General features: G+C 46.7%; 1 protein-coding gene across 1 annotated transcript in view; it reads right to left on the minus strand.

Annotated features, from left to right (window-relative positions):
- The window catches only part of LOC147098122 (scavenger receptor cysteine-rich domain-containing protein DMBT1-like), a 42,692-nt gene that overhangs the window by 17,705 nt on the left and 7,006 nt on the right, over positions 1-17,981 (minus strand). Inside the window, exons 2-7 of the mRNA XM_085971335.1 lie at positions 17,691-17,723; positions 16,585-16,899; positions 10,015-10,329; positions 7,218-7,532; positions 5,739-6,053; positions 3,834-4,148 (exon numbers count right to left, since the gene is read on the minus strand). Coding sequence (XP_085827461.1) covers positions 3,834-4,148; positions 5,739-6,053; positions 7,218-7,532; positions 10,015-10,329; positions 16,585-16,899; positions 17,691-17,723 — 1,608 coding nt within the window. The remainder of the gene's footprint in view (positions 1-3,833; positions 4,149-5,738; positions 6,054-7,217; positions 7,533-10,014; positions 10,330-16,584; positions 16,900-17,690; positions 17,724-17,981) is intronic.

Raw genomic sequence — 17,981 nt, forward strand, 5'->3', positions numbered from 1 at the left:
ATTGCTAATTAATCCTTTCTCATGACATAGTACGCAGTCTAAGATGCCCTTGTCTCTAGTTGGTTCCTCGGCATATTGGTCCAGGAAAGCATCCCGTATACGCTCCAGGAATTTCTCCTCCACAGTATTGTTACTTATTTCGTTAGCCCAATCTATATGTAGATTAAAGTCTCCCATGATAACTGCTGTGCCCTTATTGCACGCTTCTCTAATTTCCCATTTAATGCCATCCCCAACGTTCGCATTACTGTTTGGGGGACTGTCTGCCACTCCCACTAACGTTTTCTGCTCCTTGGTATTTCTCAGTTCTACCCATACAGATTCCACATCATCAGAGCTAATATCCTTCCTTACAATTGTGTTAATGCCCTCTTACCAGCAATGCTACCCCACCTCCTTTTCATTTTTGCCTGTCTTTCCTGAATATTGAATACGCCTGGATGTTGCATTCCCTGTCTTGGACACCCTGGAGCCATGTTTCCATAATCCCTATCATATCATATCCATTTACTTCTATTTGCACAGCTAATTCATCCACATTATTACGAATGCTCCTCGCATTAAGAGACAAAGCCTTCAGGCTTGTTTTTTAAACACTCTTAGACCTTTTAGAATTATTATTTACTGTGGCTATGTTTTGTTTAAACCCTTGATTTCTCTGACTGCCACCTTTGCTTGTCTCCTTCCTGTCTTTTGCTTCTATCATTGTTCCCCTTTCATCTGCCTCCCTGCTCACGTTCCCAACCCCCTGCCATTTTAGTTTAAACCTTCCCCTAGAGCACTAGCAAACAATCCCCCTAGGACATCAGTCCCGGTCCTGCCCAGGTGCAAACCATCCAGTTTGTACTAGTCCCACCTCCCCCAGAGCCGGTTGCAATGTCCCAGGAATTTGAATCCCTCCCCCTTGCGCCATTCCTCTAGCCATGTATTTATCTATTTCTACACTGACTAGCACGTGGCACTGGTAGCAATCCTGAGATTACTACCTTTGAGGCCCTATTTTTTAAATTTACCTCCTAACTCCCTATATTCAGCTTTTAGGACCTCATCCCGTTTTTTAGCTATATCGTTGGTACCTATATGCACCATTACAACTGGCTGTTCACTTTCCCCTTCCAAAATGGGAAGGGAAGAGTCAGAGATGTACCATGTGAAGGTGAGAGAAGGGTGGAAATTGGAGGCAAAGTGAATGGAATTGTGTAGCTCAGGGCGAGAGCAGGAAACGGCACCGATACATTCATCAATGTACCGGAAAAAGAGGTGAGGAAGGGAACCCGAGTGGGACTGGAACAAAGCGTGTTCCACATATCCCACAAAAATGCAGGCATAGCTAGGACCCATGAGGGTACCCATAGCAACACCTTTGATTTGGAGGAAATGAGTGGAGTCAAAAGAGAAGTTGTTCAATGTGAGAACAAGTTCAGCCTGTCAGAGTAGGGTGGTGGTGGATGGGGAATGGTCGGGACTCTGTTCAAGGAAGAAGCGGAGTGCCATCAGGCCATCTTGGTGGGGGATGGAAATGTAGAGGGATTGTACGTCCATGGTGAAAAGGAGGTGGTTGGGGCCAGGAAACTGCAAAATGTTAAAGTGGCGGAGAGCGTCAGAAGTGTCGCGGATGTAGGTGGGAAGAGACTGGACAAGTGGAGAAAAGATAGAGTCGAGATAGGAAGAGATAAGTTCCGTGGGGCAAGAACAGGCTGAAACAATGGGTCTAGCAGGGCAGTCCTGTTTGTGGATCTTGGGAAGGAGGTAGAAGCGGGCTGTGCAGGGATGGGGAACTATGAGGTTGGTGGCCGCTGGGGGAAGATCTCGAGAGTAGATGAGGTCAGTGACGGTCTTGGAAAAGATGGATTGGTGTTCGGTAGTGGGGTCATGGTCCAGGTGGAGGTGGGATGAGGTGTCGGATAGTTGGCATTCAGCTTCCGCTAGGTAGAGGTCAGTTGGCCAAACAACAACAGCACCACCCTTATCAGCAGGTTTAATGGCATGTCAGAGTTGGTTTAGAGAATGGAGTGCTGCAATTTCAGTGGGATGTAGGTTGGAGTTAGTGAGGGGAGCAGTGAAATGGAGACAGCCAATGTCATGGCAGCAGAACCTTTTTCCTCAACCGAGGATTCCCCTCTACCATGGTTGACATGGCCCTCGACCGTGTCCATTCTATCTCCCGCACTTCTGCCCTCACCCCTGCCCCTCCCTCCCGGAACCACGAAAGGCTTCCCTTGTCCTCTCCTTTTACCCCACCAGCCTCCACATTCAATGAATCAACCTCCGCCATTTCTGCCACCTCCAACGTGATCCCACCACCAAATGCATCTTCCCCTCCCCTCCCCTTTCAGCATTCCATAGGGACAGCTCCCTCCGAGACACTCTAGTCCACTCCTCTATAACCGCCCGCACCCATTCCCCTTCGCTCGACACCATCCTGTGCATGCGCAGGAGATGCAACACCTGCCCTTATAGCTCCCCCCTTCCCACTGTCCAGGGCCCCAAACAGCCCTTCCAGCTGAAACAATGATTTACTTGTACTTCTTGCAATCTAGTATACTGTATTTGCTGCTCACGATGTGGTCTCTTCTACATTGGGGAGACCAAACGCACATTCAGTGACCACTTTGTGGAACACCTCCGTTCTGTCCATAAAGGTGACCCCGAGCTTCCTGTCGCCTGTCATTTTAATTCACCGCTCCATTCCCACTCAGACCTCACTGTACTCGGGCACTTGCATTGTTCCATGGAAGCTCAGCATAAGCTCGAGGAACAGCACCTCATCTTCCGATTAGGCACTTTACAGCCTTCCAGACTCAATATCGAGTTCAACAATTTCAGATCATAACCTCGGCCCCCATTACATTTTAACTTATATTTTATCCACATCTTTGTTTTGGCCCTCCCCCCTTTTTCTCTCTCCCACATGGCAGCTGCCTCCCATTCTGCCAGCGCATTTCACACCTAATCTAGAGCCGTCTTTTGTCTCCAGTAGTCCTATCACCATCTCGTCTCGTTTTCAATACCTCTTAATGTCTCTTCACTTCTCTTTTGCTCTCTCCCAGCCTGGCCTTTTAATGTGTTTCATTTCCTGGGCTTTTTCAGTCTTGACAAAGGGTTTCGACCTGGCACGTTGACTCTATTTCTCTCTCCATGGATGTTGCCTGGCCTGCTGAGTTTTTCCAGCATTTTCTGTTGTTATTTTTGAAATTACTTTAAAACTTGTATGGAAACTTGGTTTAGAACCCACTTAGAGTAATGTATAGTATACTGGTCTAAAAAAGGATACACAAGCACTGCAGAAAGAGCAAAAAACGAGTTGCAAAAATGATACCAGAACACAAAGTTTAGAACTATCAAATAAGACTGAATAGGCTGCGGCTCTTTTCTCTAGAAAAGAGAAGGCTGAAGGGTGTCCTCAAAGAGGTCTTTAAAATTATGAAGGGAATAGGTAGGTGGACATAGAGAAGATGTTTCCAATTGTGGGGAGTCCAGAACAAGGTTACCTGTATATAAAATAGCCGCTTGTCCAACAGGGAATTCAGGAGAAACCTCTTTACCCAGAGAGTGGTTAGAATGTGGAACTTGCTACCACATAGAGTAGTTGAGGCGAATAGCGTAGATGCTTTTAGTTGAAGCTAGATATGTACATGAGGGAGAATGAACAAAAGGATATGGAGATAGAGTTAGATGAAGTACGGAGTGAGGAGGCACGTGCGGAGCAAAGATATCGCACAGACCATTTGGGTCAAATGGCCGGTTTCTGTGCTGTAGATTCTGTGTAAAACCTCCCGAGTAAAGCCTCGCATATAACCCTGCAGAAATGAGCAGATAGAAAGCTCCCTTACCTGAACACACCACCCTCACATCTTCTTTATGACTCCAGTCGTGTTTACCCCACGGCGCTGAGGGACATTCCCACAGAAACGATTCGTTTCCCGAACAGTGCAGTTCATCCAACCAAACTGGGCCTGAACTTTGTCCACAAGCAGCAGGAAGTTCCACATCCACCGCATTTCCGCAACCCAGCTGTTTGCAAACCACGTTAGCGTCGGCCAGGTCCCAGGAATCATCACAAACTGAGCCCCAGGTCCCATTGTAATAAACCTCCACTCGCCCAGCACATGGGCTTGCACCGCCGGACAGCCTTAACTGCACGTGTCCTGTTAGAGAACAATACAGGAGGATTATACTTCAAATATACATTTATCTCATCACTCAATCCAAACATTGCTGCTCCTCCAGCTAAAAAAATGGTGCTTTATATGTGTCTGTGACAGGTACATGATATTATATCCCGCAACATCTGTCTGCACTTACATATTACATAGAATTATACAGAATGTACAGCACAGAGTCAGGCCATTCGGCCCAAAGGGTCCAACCCGGTATTCATGCTCCACACTAACCTCCTCCCACCCCACTTCCCCTAATCCTTTCAGGATAACATTCTATTCATTTCTCCATCGTTCGATTTATTGCCTCCAGTTCTCCCGTTTGGTTTGGAATGCTGTGCACATAGATGTACAGCCAATATAATTTGTTTTTATTAATTGTGCTACTCACTTTATTTTTAACAATCAATTTATAATTCTGTTCTATAAGTGTATCTGTTCCCTAACCGTTAATCTTACCCGTATTGGTTACCTTGGTCTGACATTCACTCACACCTCCTCTTTCTTTTATCTTCAGGCTTATGTTAATTTCACCAGATTCCTCCCCCCGTAATACTAGCTTATAGACTTATCCACAGCTTTATTTATCACTTCCGCTGCACACTGCATACTGCAGAATGCAACGTACGTACAGCATAATGGAACTTACACCATTTCAGGCCCAGAATGTCTGTCTACATTCACATGCTGTGTAATAACACTAAGACCAGTCCATGCCAAAACATCCTTCCATACTTATACACAACATAATGGAACTTAGACCAGTGAATCTCCAGCACATCTGTCTGCACTTTTATGCTGCACAATGGAACTGATTTGCAAACTCGGCCGCATTTGACCGCCGAGCTGAGCTTCCAATCCCACGTGCTCTCCGTCACAAAGACCGCCGACTTCCACCTCTGTATCATCACTCACCTCCGTCCCTGCCTCGGCCCATCTGCTGCTGAAACGCCGTCCTCCCATCCTGCACCCTCCATAACCTTCAGCTCACCCGAAAACTTCTGATATCCTGACCCGCACCAAGTCACACTCACCATCATCCCTGTGCTCACTGCTCTGCATTGGCTTCCTGTCCGGCAAAGACTCCAGTTTTAAATTACCATCCTCAGGTTCAAATATCACTATAACCGCCTCCAGCCCTAATCATTTCGGGAACTCTACTTTTCTGCAAATGTGGCCTCTTGTGCATCATTCACTTCCTCCCTCCACAATTGGCGGCCGTGAATTTCTCCGTCTTGGTCCCAAGATCAGGAATTCCCTCCCTAAACCTTCCGCCTCTCCTGGTTTAAGACCAGCTCTTGATCTTACCCAAATGGCCAGGCTTTTAGTCGCCTGTTCTAATACCTTCATCTCTCTTCCTGTGAAGCACCTTACGACGGTTGTCTTTCGTTTAAGGCGCTATATAAATGCAAGTTCTCGTTTTTTTCCAGTTCTGCCCGTGTCCTCTCGCTTTTCGCTCATCCCCTGAGTTAAATAACTGGTGTAGAGACACCGAGGAACAAGTGACCAATTTACCACTTTTCTCAGCAGATTAGCTATTCCCTTTGATGGTTCTGTAAAATTGAACCATTTGTTCACCTGAACACAGGACCCCTACGCCGATGCTGTCATTGAGAGATGGATTCAATGTGAATGAGCTGCAGTTCCGGAGCTGAGGCTCGTTTCCTTCACACTGGACATCATTCACCCACACGGGCCCTTCACTCTCTCCGTACTTTGAAGAGTTATAAGCGGCTATCGCAGAGCCGCAGCCCAGCTGTCTGCAGACCACGTTGGCATCATTTAGGTCCCAGAGGTTGTCCCGCACTCTCCCCCAGCTGCCGTTGTAGTAAATCTCCACTCGGCCGTAACAGCGGCTTCCCCCATTAGTCAGTCTCGGCGGCCAACCTTCATCTACAAACAGAAACACATTGCGAGCAACGGGTAAACTGAGCCAAAATATTCCATAATTTACTAACTCTCACCCGGACAGTTATTGTTAATTTTAATGATTATATTTCTGTAATAATTACCCACAAGGTTTGTAGGCAGATCCTCTCCGCCAATTCCTTTTCTCAGTGAATTGATTTTAGAGAGATGCCGAGCAGCTTCCGGAGGCTAATCTGGGGAAAGGGGCTAAAAACTAACTGGGGGCGGGCGGCCCAGGCCAGCTATTGATACGAGCTGTGATCAAAGGCAGGAGCACGGGCACAAAATAGCTTCTGGCTGCTCACAGTTCAGCTAATGTGGAGAGAAACAAACAGAAGTGTAATTGATAGAGCGCTTCCCAGGACGGCCCAAAGCTCTTCACAGCCACTGAAGTACTTCTGATTTGTTGTCACTGCGACAGCGGTGGGACAGGCCGGAGGGGCTGAAGGGCCTCCTCCTGTCCACATGTTGCGATGTTTTAAGTGTGAAACGCGAGAGCTGATTTGCGCTCAGTCAGTCCCCACAAACAGCAATGAGATAACGAACCAGATAATCTGTTATAAGGTGGGGCTGGTTGATGGATAAATGTGTTCCAGGACACCGGGATAACTGTGATGTGCGTAAAGTTCGTGAATAATCAGAGAGACAGAGCAGTTTATGGATATTAAAACTCATCTCGCACTATTTATCTGGCAAGAAATTAACAGAATGTTCTGTGAAAATGCAGCTGATCTATGCGGAGAATTCTATGTTGATTCATATTTGAACCGCTAACATTGATAACGGTCCCAACACTGCTGCAGTGTTTCCGTGCTATAGCAGTGGTCCCGGGGGCTTTTTGCCGTTTCAATAGCTGTTGGTGGCGAACGCTGGGTGTTGCTCTGTATTTACAAAGATTTACACCGTAACACGAGATATGTATTTATTAAACGTGCACTGGATTGAAAGCCTTTGATTCATTGCTAATATACTTCAGTCCAATCGACCGACACACACACCTCAGACTCGCTTAGTGTCAGAGGAAGAAGGTGATCTTGATCAGTAAAACGAGTGAATCAGTGACTTACAGAAATAGTGCCACTGGTGTGAGACTCTGCTCGACAGGAGAACAGTTGGTGTATTTCAGTTCAATACACTGAGTGGACTCACCCGAGCAGATGACACTGGTGTCATTTCCATGTGAGCAGCTAAACTGATCCCAGGATGAAACCGGACAATCCCACAATCGGGACTCGTTCCCCCGGCACCTGTAGTTCTCCTTCCACACTGGGCCGGTTCCCTCCCCAAAGTGAGCTGCTCCCGGGGTTGCGGTGACTGCCCCGCACTGAAGGTGCTCACAGACCACGCTGGCATCTTCGAAACCGAAATAAACATCACACAGAGTCCCCCACTGGTCTCCGTGTAGCACTTCCACCCGGCCGGAGCACCTGTTCTCCCCACCGACCAATCGTGGTCCATGGTTCCCTGTTTTGGAAACAAATACAGATTCAAATAGAATGTAAATCACCTTTAGTATATATAAGGGGCAAAATAGAAAATGGGGGAAGCTTATCCACCACTATCGCACTTCCGTAATTTATCAAATAGTTATTTCTTTGTCGCAATCAAAGTTACTGCAAGACCCCAAGAAGTTGTGTGATAACTCAAAGTTGACAGCTCTTCCTGAAAAACTAATGGAATGTTGGCCGTTATCTCAACGGGCTTGGAATATAAAAGTGAGGAAGTGATGTTTCAGTTGTACCGAGTCTTGGTCAGACACAAACTGGGGCACTGCTCTCAGTTTTGGGCACCGCATTTCAGAAAAGATATATTGGCCTTGGAGGTGTTGCAGCGCAGATTCAGCAGAATGACAACAGTGCTTAAAGTGATGGAGGGACTGGATGTTTAAGGTGGTGGATGGGCAGGCAATCAAGTGGACGGCTTTCATCTGGATAGTGTCGGAATTCTTGAGTATTGTTGCAGCTGCACCCAACTAGAGAGGATTCTATCAACTCCTGACCTGAGCCTTGCCGGTGGTGGAGAGGCTTTGGGGAGTCAGAAGGTGGGCCACTCGCTGCAGAATACCCAGCATCTGACCTGCCGTATTAGACACGGCATTTATGTGGCTGATCATGTAGGGTTTCTAGTGAAAGGCCACACAGAGGATATTGATGGTGGGGGATCGGCGATGGTAAAGCCAATTAATATCAAGAGGAGGTGGTCAGAGTTTGTCATGTTGGAGATGGTCATTGCCTGACCCTTGTGTGGCAGGAATGTTACTCGTGAACTATCAGCCCAAGTCTGGATGATGTCCACGTCTTGGTGCAAGTGGCCATGGCTTGCTTCATTATCTAAGGAATTGCGAATGGAGCTGAACACTCTGCAATCATCAGCAAACAGCACCACTTCTGACGTTATGTTGGAGGGAAGGCAACTTATGAAGCAGCTGACGATAGTTGGGACAAAGACTGAAATTGGGAAGAAACTTTTCACATAAAGAGTAGTGGAAATCTGGAATTTCTCCACCTGCTCCCTAAAGGAAAGCCTTTGCATGCTGTGTTCAATCGAAATGTTCAACACTGTGATAGATTCTTGTTTGTTAAGGGTAGCAAGGAATATGGCTCAAAGGAAGATAAATAGAGTTGAGATACATATCAGTCATGATCTAATAGAATGACCGAACAGGCTAGAGGTAGGGAATCACCTATTTATGATCATATGGATTTGTTTCCCATCATATCAGCTGTGGGGAGTAAAGAGAATTGATTCCATAATATAACTGCCCAATCTTCTCCCTCTGGCCTGATTGTACTGACCAGTGCGGGAGTACAGCCGCCCCCTGATACCCTGCTGTTCAGTAAGTGTGACTCTGGACAGGGTGGGTCGAAATGCTATTGCCATGTGGTACAATTAATGGGGCCTGGTGTTCACATCAAAGTATCTAATTAGGTCAATGCGCGTTTATGAAGTCAATGTCCGACTTTTGGGGACAATGGTCAATTATCTAGGTCAGTGAACAGTTAATGAGATAAGTGATCAGTGTCTTGTTACTACGATTGATGCTAATTAAAGTGACTGCACCACTGAGAAGTTCAGTGCGGGTCCCCTAAGTCAGTGTACCGGTAAAGTTGACGGTGCACGGCTGGTGACATCATTGCGCTGTTAATCAAGTGAATGTCGGGCTAATGACCGCAGTGCAGGCACCATCACACAGGAGCATCAGCAATGGAAATGGTGCCCGGGGTTTAGGACAGTGTCGGTTTAATGACGTCAGCGGATGGGTAAGGAGCGCAGTGAAGGGACCAGAAAGTCCGTGTTTGGGCAACGAGGACAATCGACCGCCCATAACATCAGTGCACGACAAATCAAGTCAGAATCAAGGGATGGTTAACAAAAAAGGAACCAAACTAATGACGTCAATGCACAGTTCATCAAGTCAGCTTATTTTTAGGAAGGGTTCTGAGTTGTTACTTAAGTTAACCTGTAGTTAATAAAGTCTGTAATTTGTTAATGAGTCAAAGTACATTGAACGATGTTCTCGGTCAATGATGTCAGCGTGTGATTAATGATGATAACCCGTCGTGAATGAGGCGGTGTCCTATTAATGAACCTACCGTGATGGTCTATGAGGTGTGCACAAGTTTAATGAGACAGTGCGCGACTAGCGAGTTGTTAGACACCGATTGTGACATCAACTGTCTAAGAGAAAAATACGTTCAGTGCAGGCGGTAAATAAACTAGCAACAAATCTGCTTACTTCAGAAGAAACCTTTAAGTTTAGAAACTTTCTATTGACAAATTATTGCGGATATTTTGACGTGTTCGGCCAGACCTATAACAATAATAGTAAACTGTAAGGACTAGTTTATATATGATATTGTTAGAGAGAAACACAGGAATGTCACCTTCCTCAGTTTTCCCAATATTAAGGAGGAAGTTGTCTGTTGTTCAGTAAGTCTGTACTCACCGGAGCAGATCACACTGGCATCGTTCCTGTGGGTGCACTGGTGGTGATTTACTGGAGAAAGAGGGCAGCCAACCAGACTTGTCTCGCTGCCTGTACATTCAAAGGCATCACTCCGTAGAAGTCCAGTGCCCTCTCCAAAATAAGCCCCTCTTGGCACGGACACCGCGGCTCCACACTGAAGCTGAGCACAGGCCACATTGGCGTCATTCAAATCCCAGTGAAGGTCGCACACTGTTCCCCAGGTTTCACCGTACTGGACCTCCAGTCTGCCCGAGCATGGGGAGTCTCCGGATACTAGTCTAGGAAATCTGTGATCTGAATAATCATAATAATCACAATACTCACGATATTCACCATAAAATATTTACAAATGAATACACATCTGATTAATGACAGATCTGACACTATTGGTTCTCAGATTGGTTCCATTCTGGTCCAATACCGATGATGCTGTTTTTCCTCTAACGCTATTGGTTATAATGTGACTGTCTGGCTTTTTATAATATTGCTTTATTTGTTGGTACCTTACCCAGTGGCCGTCACTCTGATGTTACAAACACGCACTGTATCAGCAGAGAGAACGCGGCAAAGTATCGATAGAGAGAGAAGAGTAAATCGAAGTCAAGCAATCTCTGTCCTCCCTGCACCCACTTTGGGTTCGCTCCTCTGCGGGCCGCATCCATGTTCTCCTTCAGAAAGCAGAGGCCGAGATGGGCCGGCAGAGGGCGCCCTCGCTTTCACCCTGTAACTGAAGGACACCGAGGGGAGAATTTCCCGACCACCCCGCCTCCCTCCAGGCACACACTGCCTTTACACAACACACGATGCATCCGTTTGATGATGACGGTTGGAGCCGGTAGAGCGCATTAACCCAGAATGACCCTAAAGACGGCTTTTCGCATCTGCCTTTTCAATGATTCTATTTTCCTCAATCAATCTACACCAGATTCCAGACCAGTCCTCCATCGCTCTCTGTGAGAAGAATATCCGGACACCAGTCCTAAGTCTGTCTTTCTCTCCCTTCAGTATTTCACACCTTGTTGTATTGACATGTTCAAATTAAAGTTTTCTTTTCTCAGATTCACCATTTCGCCCCATTTACTGCCTCCAGCAGATCACTTCCCGCTACAAGGCCCATTATTCAGCACAGTGGTTTGTAGAGATCTGACTCCAGTTTTGGCTCTACACCACTTCCAGGGTTTAATTGTCCCTGCGTACCTGGTTACCGGAACTATACACGGTGCACAAGGCGAGTCCTGGACAGAGCACTGTCTAGTTTAACTCTGAGCTCTTGTGCCTCGTGACCGGATGTATACACACAGCACAAGGCGTGACTGGATGGAGCTGTGTTCGGTTTAATCCAGACACCCTGATTGGCCCTGCACTCTTTTGCTTACATAGTTGAGCATTCGGTTTGTTTGCTGATTGCTGTTGTTCGCTGATTGGGCATCAGAGGATCAAGGCCAAGAACTACGCTCGATCAAAAACAGATAGAGCCGTGAATTTCTAAATGGTGAAAAGGTAGAAACATTGAAGGCTCAAAGAAATTGAGGGGTACGTGTACACAGATCAATAAACTGCAGTGGTCAGTTACATAAACATAATAAAAAATGCTAATGGAATGTTAGCCTTTATATCTAGAGGGCTAAAATTTAAATGGGAGGAGGTTTACCTACAGCTATACAGCGCCCTGGTTACCCCACACCTGGAGAGCTGGGTACAGTTGTGGGCACCGCACCACAGAACGAAGATATTGGCCTTGGAAGGAGTGCAGCGCAAATTCACCAGAACACTGCCAGTGCTCCAAGGGTTAAATTATGAGGAGGGATGACATGAACCAGGCTTGTATTAACTGAAGTTTAGAAGGTTAAGGGGAAATTTAAATGGTGTTTATAGAATTTTGAAAGGAACTGGTAGGACAGATAGAGAGAAACTTCTTCCACTGGCGGGAAGTCTGGGACCAGGGGACAGAACCTTTAAATCAGAGCCAGGCCATTCAATAGAGTTCAGGAACAATTCTTCACATTAAGGTTGGTAAAAGTGTGGAACTCCTTCCCACAAAAAGCAGTAGATGCAAGCTCAATTAATAATATTACATCGCCATATAGGGACCGGTCTCTAACATCAGATTTAAAGTTTTACAGTGAAATTCCCATAACCACTTATTCATTTAATCAAACACTTCAGCAAATGTCCTCACAAGACGACGACTACAGTGACCATGATTGATGAAAAACACGGGCCGGAGTGCAGATTTCCAGCCATGTTCTCTCTCTTCCCCACTCGCTCTCCCCTCGGTTCCTGTTTAACTGAGACAGAGAGTGCCGATGTGAAGGGAGCCGCAGTGATCCCGATCCTCCCTCATCGACCTCCTCCACTAACAGCGAGTAACCGTTCAGCACATACACCGAATTACCTGGATTAAGTTCGGGGAACGTAGATCCACAGTCAGCACAGCTCTCAGTAAACAGGATCTCTTAACTCCGACCAACACTTATACTATCGGATCCAGGCCGTTCCCTTTGATAACCGGGTCCCAGACCGCTCCCTTTGATAACCGGACCCAGACCACTCCCTTTGATAACCGGACCCAGACCGCTCCCTTTGATAACCGGACCCAGACCGCTCCCTTTCATAACCGGACCCAGACCGCTCCCTTTCATAACCGGACCCAGACCGCTCCCTTTCATAACCGGACCCAGACCGCTCCCTTTCATAACCGGGACCCAGACCGCTCCCTTTGAGAACCGCGACCCAGACTGCTCCCTTTGATAACCGGGTCCCAGACAGATTGTGTTAATCCTGGGAAATCCGCATTTTTATTTTCTCTTACTGAAATGAACTAAATCAATGATTATATTATGCATTCTAGTTTAAAGATTTCATAGTGTTATTGCTTCATTTATAACCATACTTGTAAACCGTGATTATAACTATACTTGTAAACCCTGATGTAATATGCCATGGGTAGACCTGATTAGATTTTAAAATGGAATAAACCGAGGCGCTGGGCCTCCATTGATTAACTTTTTAAAAGTGCCTCTCAGCAAACATAATAATAAGAACAGACAGCGTGTCTGTGGGAACACAACTAGCAAGGTCCTGTGTGGCTGCCACTTTGTGGAATGTTCTGGTATCTGCAGTGAATTAAAAACATAGGCAAACAGCAAGGACACCACATCTCAGCCTATGGAGACATGTTCCGTTTGTGTTGCCAGAACTACCCCAGACATGAGTCTTGATGGTCAAAAACAGATGATGTCAGGGTGTTACGGGATGAGGGCCTGACGGGGGCGGGCGGGATCATTAGGTTCGGGGCATCCCTGTAATTGCACAGGGGCTTTCAGGTGTAAGTCAGTGATTGGGTTAACTGCTCCCCAGAGGCGTTGCTGGGATGAAGTATAAGAAGGGGGTTTCTCAAACACATAGATTGTAGAGACAGTCAGCGAAGAGCTTGGGAACATCCTCTAGACCAGCCGAGGAGGGATTCGGGTTGTTGGAGGACCCACACGCGTCACACCAAGCGGCCGGGCGAGCCTTGAGGCCAGGGCCGATTGGAGTTGAACCCTGGATATCGCGTCTTCTACCCAGGGCATAACGGGAAATATAAATCTTGATTGCACCTTGTTTAACTACCGCTCAGCTGCTGTAATGTATCAAATCTCACTTAAACTGAACAAAATATAATTACTCTCACCAATACGGGTCAAGTCGAATCTTTTGGAACTTGAGAGTGAAAGGGTTAATTGGCAACGACCCAGAACCTCTACCTGCTCCCTTTGATAACCGGGTCACAGACCGTTCCCTTTGATCAGCGGGACCCAGACCACTCCGTTTGAGAATGGCTACCATCTCTGTACAGGGATTGTTCCCCCAATAACAACAGCTGCCCCCAAATATTCCATCTTGCTTTAGTGATGATGAAATGTCATCGACCTGAAACGTTAATTCTGTCTTTCCACAGATGCTCCCTGGCCAGCTGAGTGCTTCCAGCATTATCGGATTTTAGTTCAGATTTCCAGCAGCTGGAGTATTTTGCTTTTGTTTTAGAGTGAAATTTCGGGAATTTGGTGTAAATAAACACTTTGAGTTTGGGTAGTAGCAGAATGGATAGTAAACAACACAATAAGTCATTTTTCTTGGAAGGTAAATGCCTAAATTGGGTAGAGCAGCAATGGGATCTAGAGGTACAGATACACAAATCATTAAAAGTAGTGACGCAAGTTAATAAAGCCATAGAAAAAGCAAACAAAGCCCTGGGGTTTGTTTCTAGAGGGACAGAATTGAAAGGGAGAATAGTTATGTTTGACTTGTATAGAACTTTGGTTGAACCATACTTAGATTAACATAGAAACATAGAAGATAGGAACCCCTCGAGCCTGCTCCGCCATTCAATGCGATCATGGCTGATCATCCAAATTCTGTACCCGGTCCCTGCTTTCTCCCCATATCCCTTGATCCCTTTAGCCTTGAGAAATATATCCAAATCCTTCTTGAATATATTTAATGAATTGGCCTCTACTGCCTTCTGTGGTAGAGAATTCCACAGGTTCACCACTCTCTGGGTGAAGAAATTCCTCCTAATTTCTGTCCTAAATGGCTTACCCCTTATCCTTAGACTGTGAACCCTGGTTCTGGACTCCCCGACCATCGGGAACATCCTTCCAGCATCTAGTCTGTCTAGTCCTGTTAGAATTTTATAAGTTTCGATGAGATCCCCACTCATTCTTCGAAACTCCAGCGAGTACAAGCCCAATCGATCCAATCTCTCCTCATACGTCATTCCTGCCATCCCAAGTATCAGCCTGGTGAATTTTCGCTGGACTCCTTCCATGGCAAGAACATCCTTCCTCAGCTAAGGCGACCAAAACTGCACCCAATACTCAAGATGTGGTCTCACCAAGGCCTTGTACAACTGCAGCAAGACATCCTTATTGCTGTACTCAAACCCTTTCGCTACGAAGGCCAACATGGCATTTGCCTTCTTAACCGCCTGCTGCACCTGCATGCGCACCTTCAGCGACTGGTGCACAAGGACACCCAGGTCTCGTTGCACTTCCCCTTCTCCCAATCTATTGCCATTCAGATAATAATCTCTCTTCCTGTTTTTGCGACCAAAATGGATAACCTCACATTAATCCACGTTATATTGCACCTTCCATGCTTCTGCCCAATCACCCAACCTGTCCAAATCATCCTAGAGTTTCTCAGCATCCTCCTCACAGTACACACGCCCACCCAGCTTTGTGTCGTCTGCAAACTGGGAGATATTACATCTAGTTCCCTTGTCTAGACCATTAATATATATTGTGAATAGCTGGGGTCCAAGGACCGATCCCTGTGGTACCCCACTCGTCACTGCCTGCCACTCGGAAAAAGACCTGTTTATTCCAACTCTTTGCTTTCTGTCTGCCAACCAGTTCTCTATCCAAGTCAGTACCTTGCCCCCCAATCCCATGTGCCTTAACTTTACACACTAACCACTTATGCTGGACCTTATATAAAGCCTTCTGAAAGTCCAAATACACCACATCCACTGGTTCTCCCTTATCTATTTTACCAGTTACATCCTCAAAAAATTCCAGTGGATTAGTCAAGCATGATTTACCCTTTGGAAATGTATGTTGACTTTGTCCGATCCTGTGCACAGTTCGGGTTTCCAATTTATAAAATGGATAAAGAGGCACTGAGAAAATAAAGATTTACAACGATGATTCTGGAACTGAGAGGCAATACCTATCAGGAAAGATTGAACAAGCGAGAAAAAAGACAGCTGAGGGGGTGACTTAATTGTGGTATTTAAGAAAATGACAGCATTTGATAGGGTAGAATAGAAAAGGTTTCCACATGTGGGGTGAGCAAAACTCGGAGCCATAAATATAAGCGGGTCACAAATGAACTACTCTCTGGGTAAATTTGTTTCCCCTGAACTTCCTATTGGAGTCATTTGTCTAAGATTCTGTCCTTTTTATCTTCTCAATATTTATCAAAACTCGAAATGAATGGGAATGTACAGGCAGCTGTGGGATCTTACTGTGTAGTTCCTCCCGTGCTGCCCACAGTAACCGCGGACCCATTGCCCAGGCTCCCTGAGGCTGAGAAACCTCCCTCCCCAGTCTCAGATTCACAGTCTGTGGAAAATATCAGATCGCACAACAAGCGATGAGCGCAGGCGCAGAGCCGGGCTCACGGCGCATGCCCGGTAGCGGCTGTTGGGTTGAGAATGGAGAGTTGGATTGAGATTGTGACATTTCCAGCGGGTCAGCTCATTCACTGCGGCTTTGGGGCAAATCTCAATGGAAACTTGTTCTGTCTGCATTGTTAATGTGCCGAGTGTCAGCTATTTACTGCTCCCGGTGGGGGTGTTTATTGTATAAAATAACAGTAATATTATAATAACACAAACATTAATCCTAATGTTAATAATATAACATTAATAATAACCGGGGAATACTGCAATTATAATCTCTCGCTTTCCGGGGACGGACACCCGCTGATTATTTTACTTCCGCTTTATTCCGGAAACAATCAGAGGCGGCGGGAGATGAGAGGCAGAAGAAAGATTTTTACCTGCGCAGATGACGCCGGCATCATCGGAGTGTGACCCGGAATAGTGATCCCATGGAGGTGAATCACACTCCCGCAGAGCGGCCTCGGTCCCGCCGCACCGAACATTATACGTCACAATGGGTCCGGACCCTTCCCCAAAGTGAGCCCAGCACGGTGCTGACAGCGCGGCCCCGCAGCCCAGCTCCCGGCACACAACAGCGGCGTCCGGCAGGTCCCAGAGATCATCATCCACAGTCCCCCACTGTCCCCTGTAGTGAATCTCCAGTCTCCCAGCGCACGGACTGCCCCCATTCACCAGTCTCAGCTTCACCGTCTCTGTAAAATATCAGAAATAACATCAAGCGGTTAGAGTGTATTAAACCCGCAGTCTACCAGCGCACGGACCGCCCCCATTCACCAGGCCAGAGGGACCATGTGAGGAATCAATGGGAACATCAGACTGTGTCCAGACCCCGAATAAAACCCGGAGTAAGTAAATATTAAACATGGCAAAAGGGAGAGGGAAATATTAATAAACGGTGTGAACGAGCAGGGAACCGGGAGTCAGCAGGAAGTTCCCAGCACCAGAGCGGCACCCACGGGGCCGGGTGGCGATTGGCTCAGAATATATTCCAGCCTCCAGAGGTCGGGAGATGGGCGTGGCTGCAATGGTCAGCTGTCCATCATGGTCAGTACCGATTGGCCGAACGTAGTGAGAGCACAGCCCCAGTCAGGATTGGAAGAAATTCCCCCCAATCCCCGGAGACAGTAGAGGAAGAGGCGGGGCTGGATGGTCATGTGACCCTAATGTCAGCACTGATTGGTGAGGTGGAAAGTGAGAGCTGCTGTGGGACCAGCAGCAGTGTCAGTGGAGCCGGCCCTTCACACTCTGCCCTTCAGGGACCCCGTTTATTGTCGCTCTGCATGAAGGCAGCAGCCGCCTCTCGCCTGGGATTAAAGATCTTTAGTAACAGTCCGCGGGAAACACTCTTCCTGTCCGAGGGACACACGAGGAGCTGGTTAATCGGTGATCAAAAAGACCCTGAGGTTGTCACCCAGCCTTAATATTCAATGGGATGGATCAGAGCAGAGAGATTCCAGATAACGTGAAAATAAAAGGCGATTACCTGACGGGTGAGCTTGACTGTTCCCGGGTCTGCCTGAAATAAGACATTAAGAATTAGAGTTCGCTAGGGCAAGAAATGGATAAAACTGTCAGAAAGAAAAGTCACAAATACAAAGAACTGTGCGGTAAAATTTCCCATCAATTTGCGAAAGAACTGATACCGGGGTCTGTGATTTCATCTGTTCTTCATTCCTTATAAAACCGCAAATACAATCTATGCAGCAACCTGACATTTGTAAAGTGCCTACAGTTTATCGAGAATGATTTTCACACAAACACACACTGACCCCTG

Source organism: Somniosus microcephalus, chromosome 30, assembly GCF_052327205.1.
Source record: "Somniosus microcephalus isolate GS21.2 chromosome 30, FLI_Smic_1.0, whole genome shotgun sequence".
Lineage (NCBI taxonomy): Eukaryota > Metazoa > Chordata > Chondrichthyes > Squaliformes > Somniosidae > Somniosus > Somniosus microcephalus.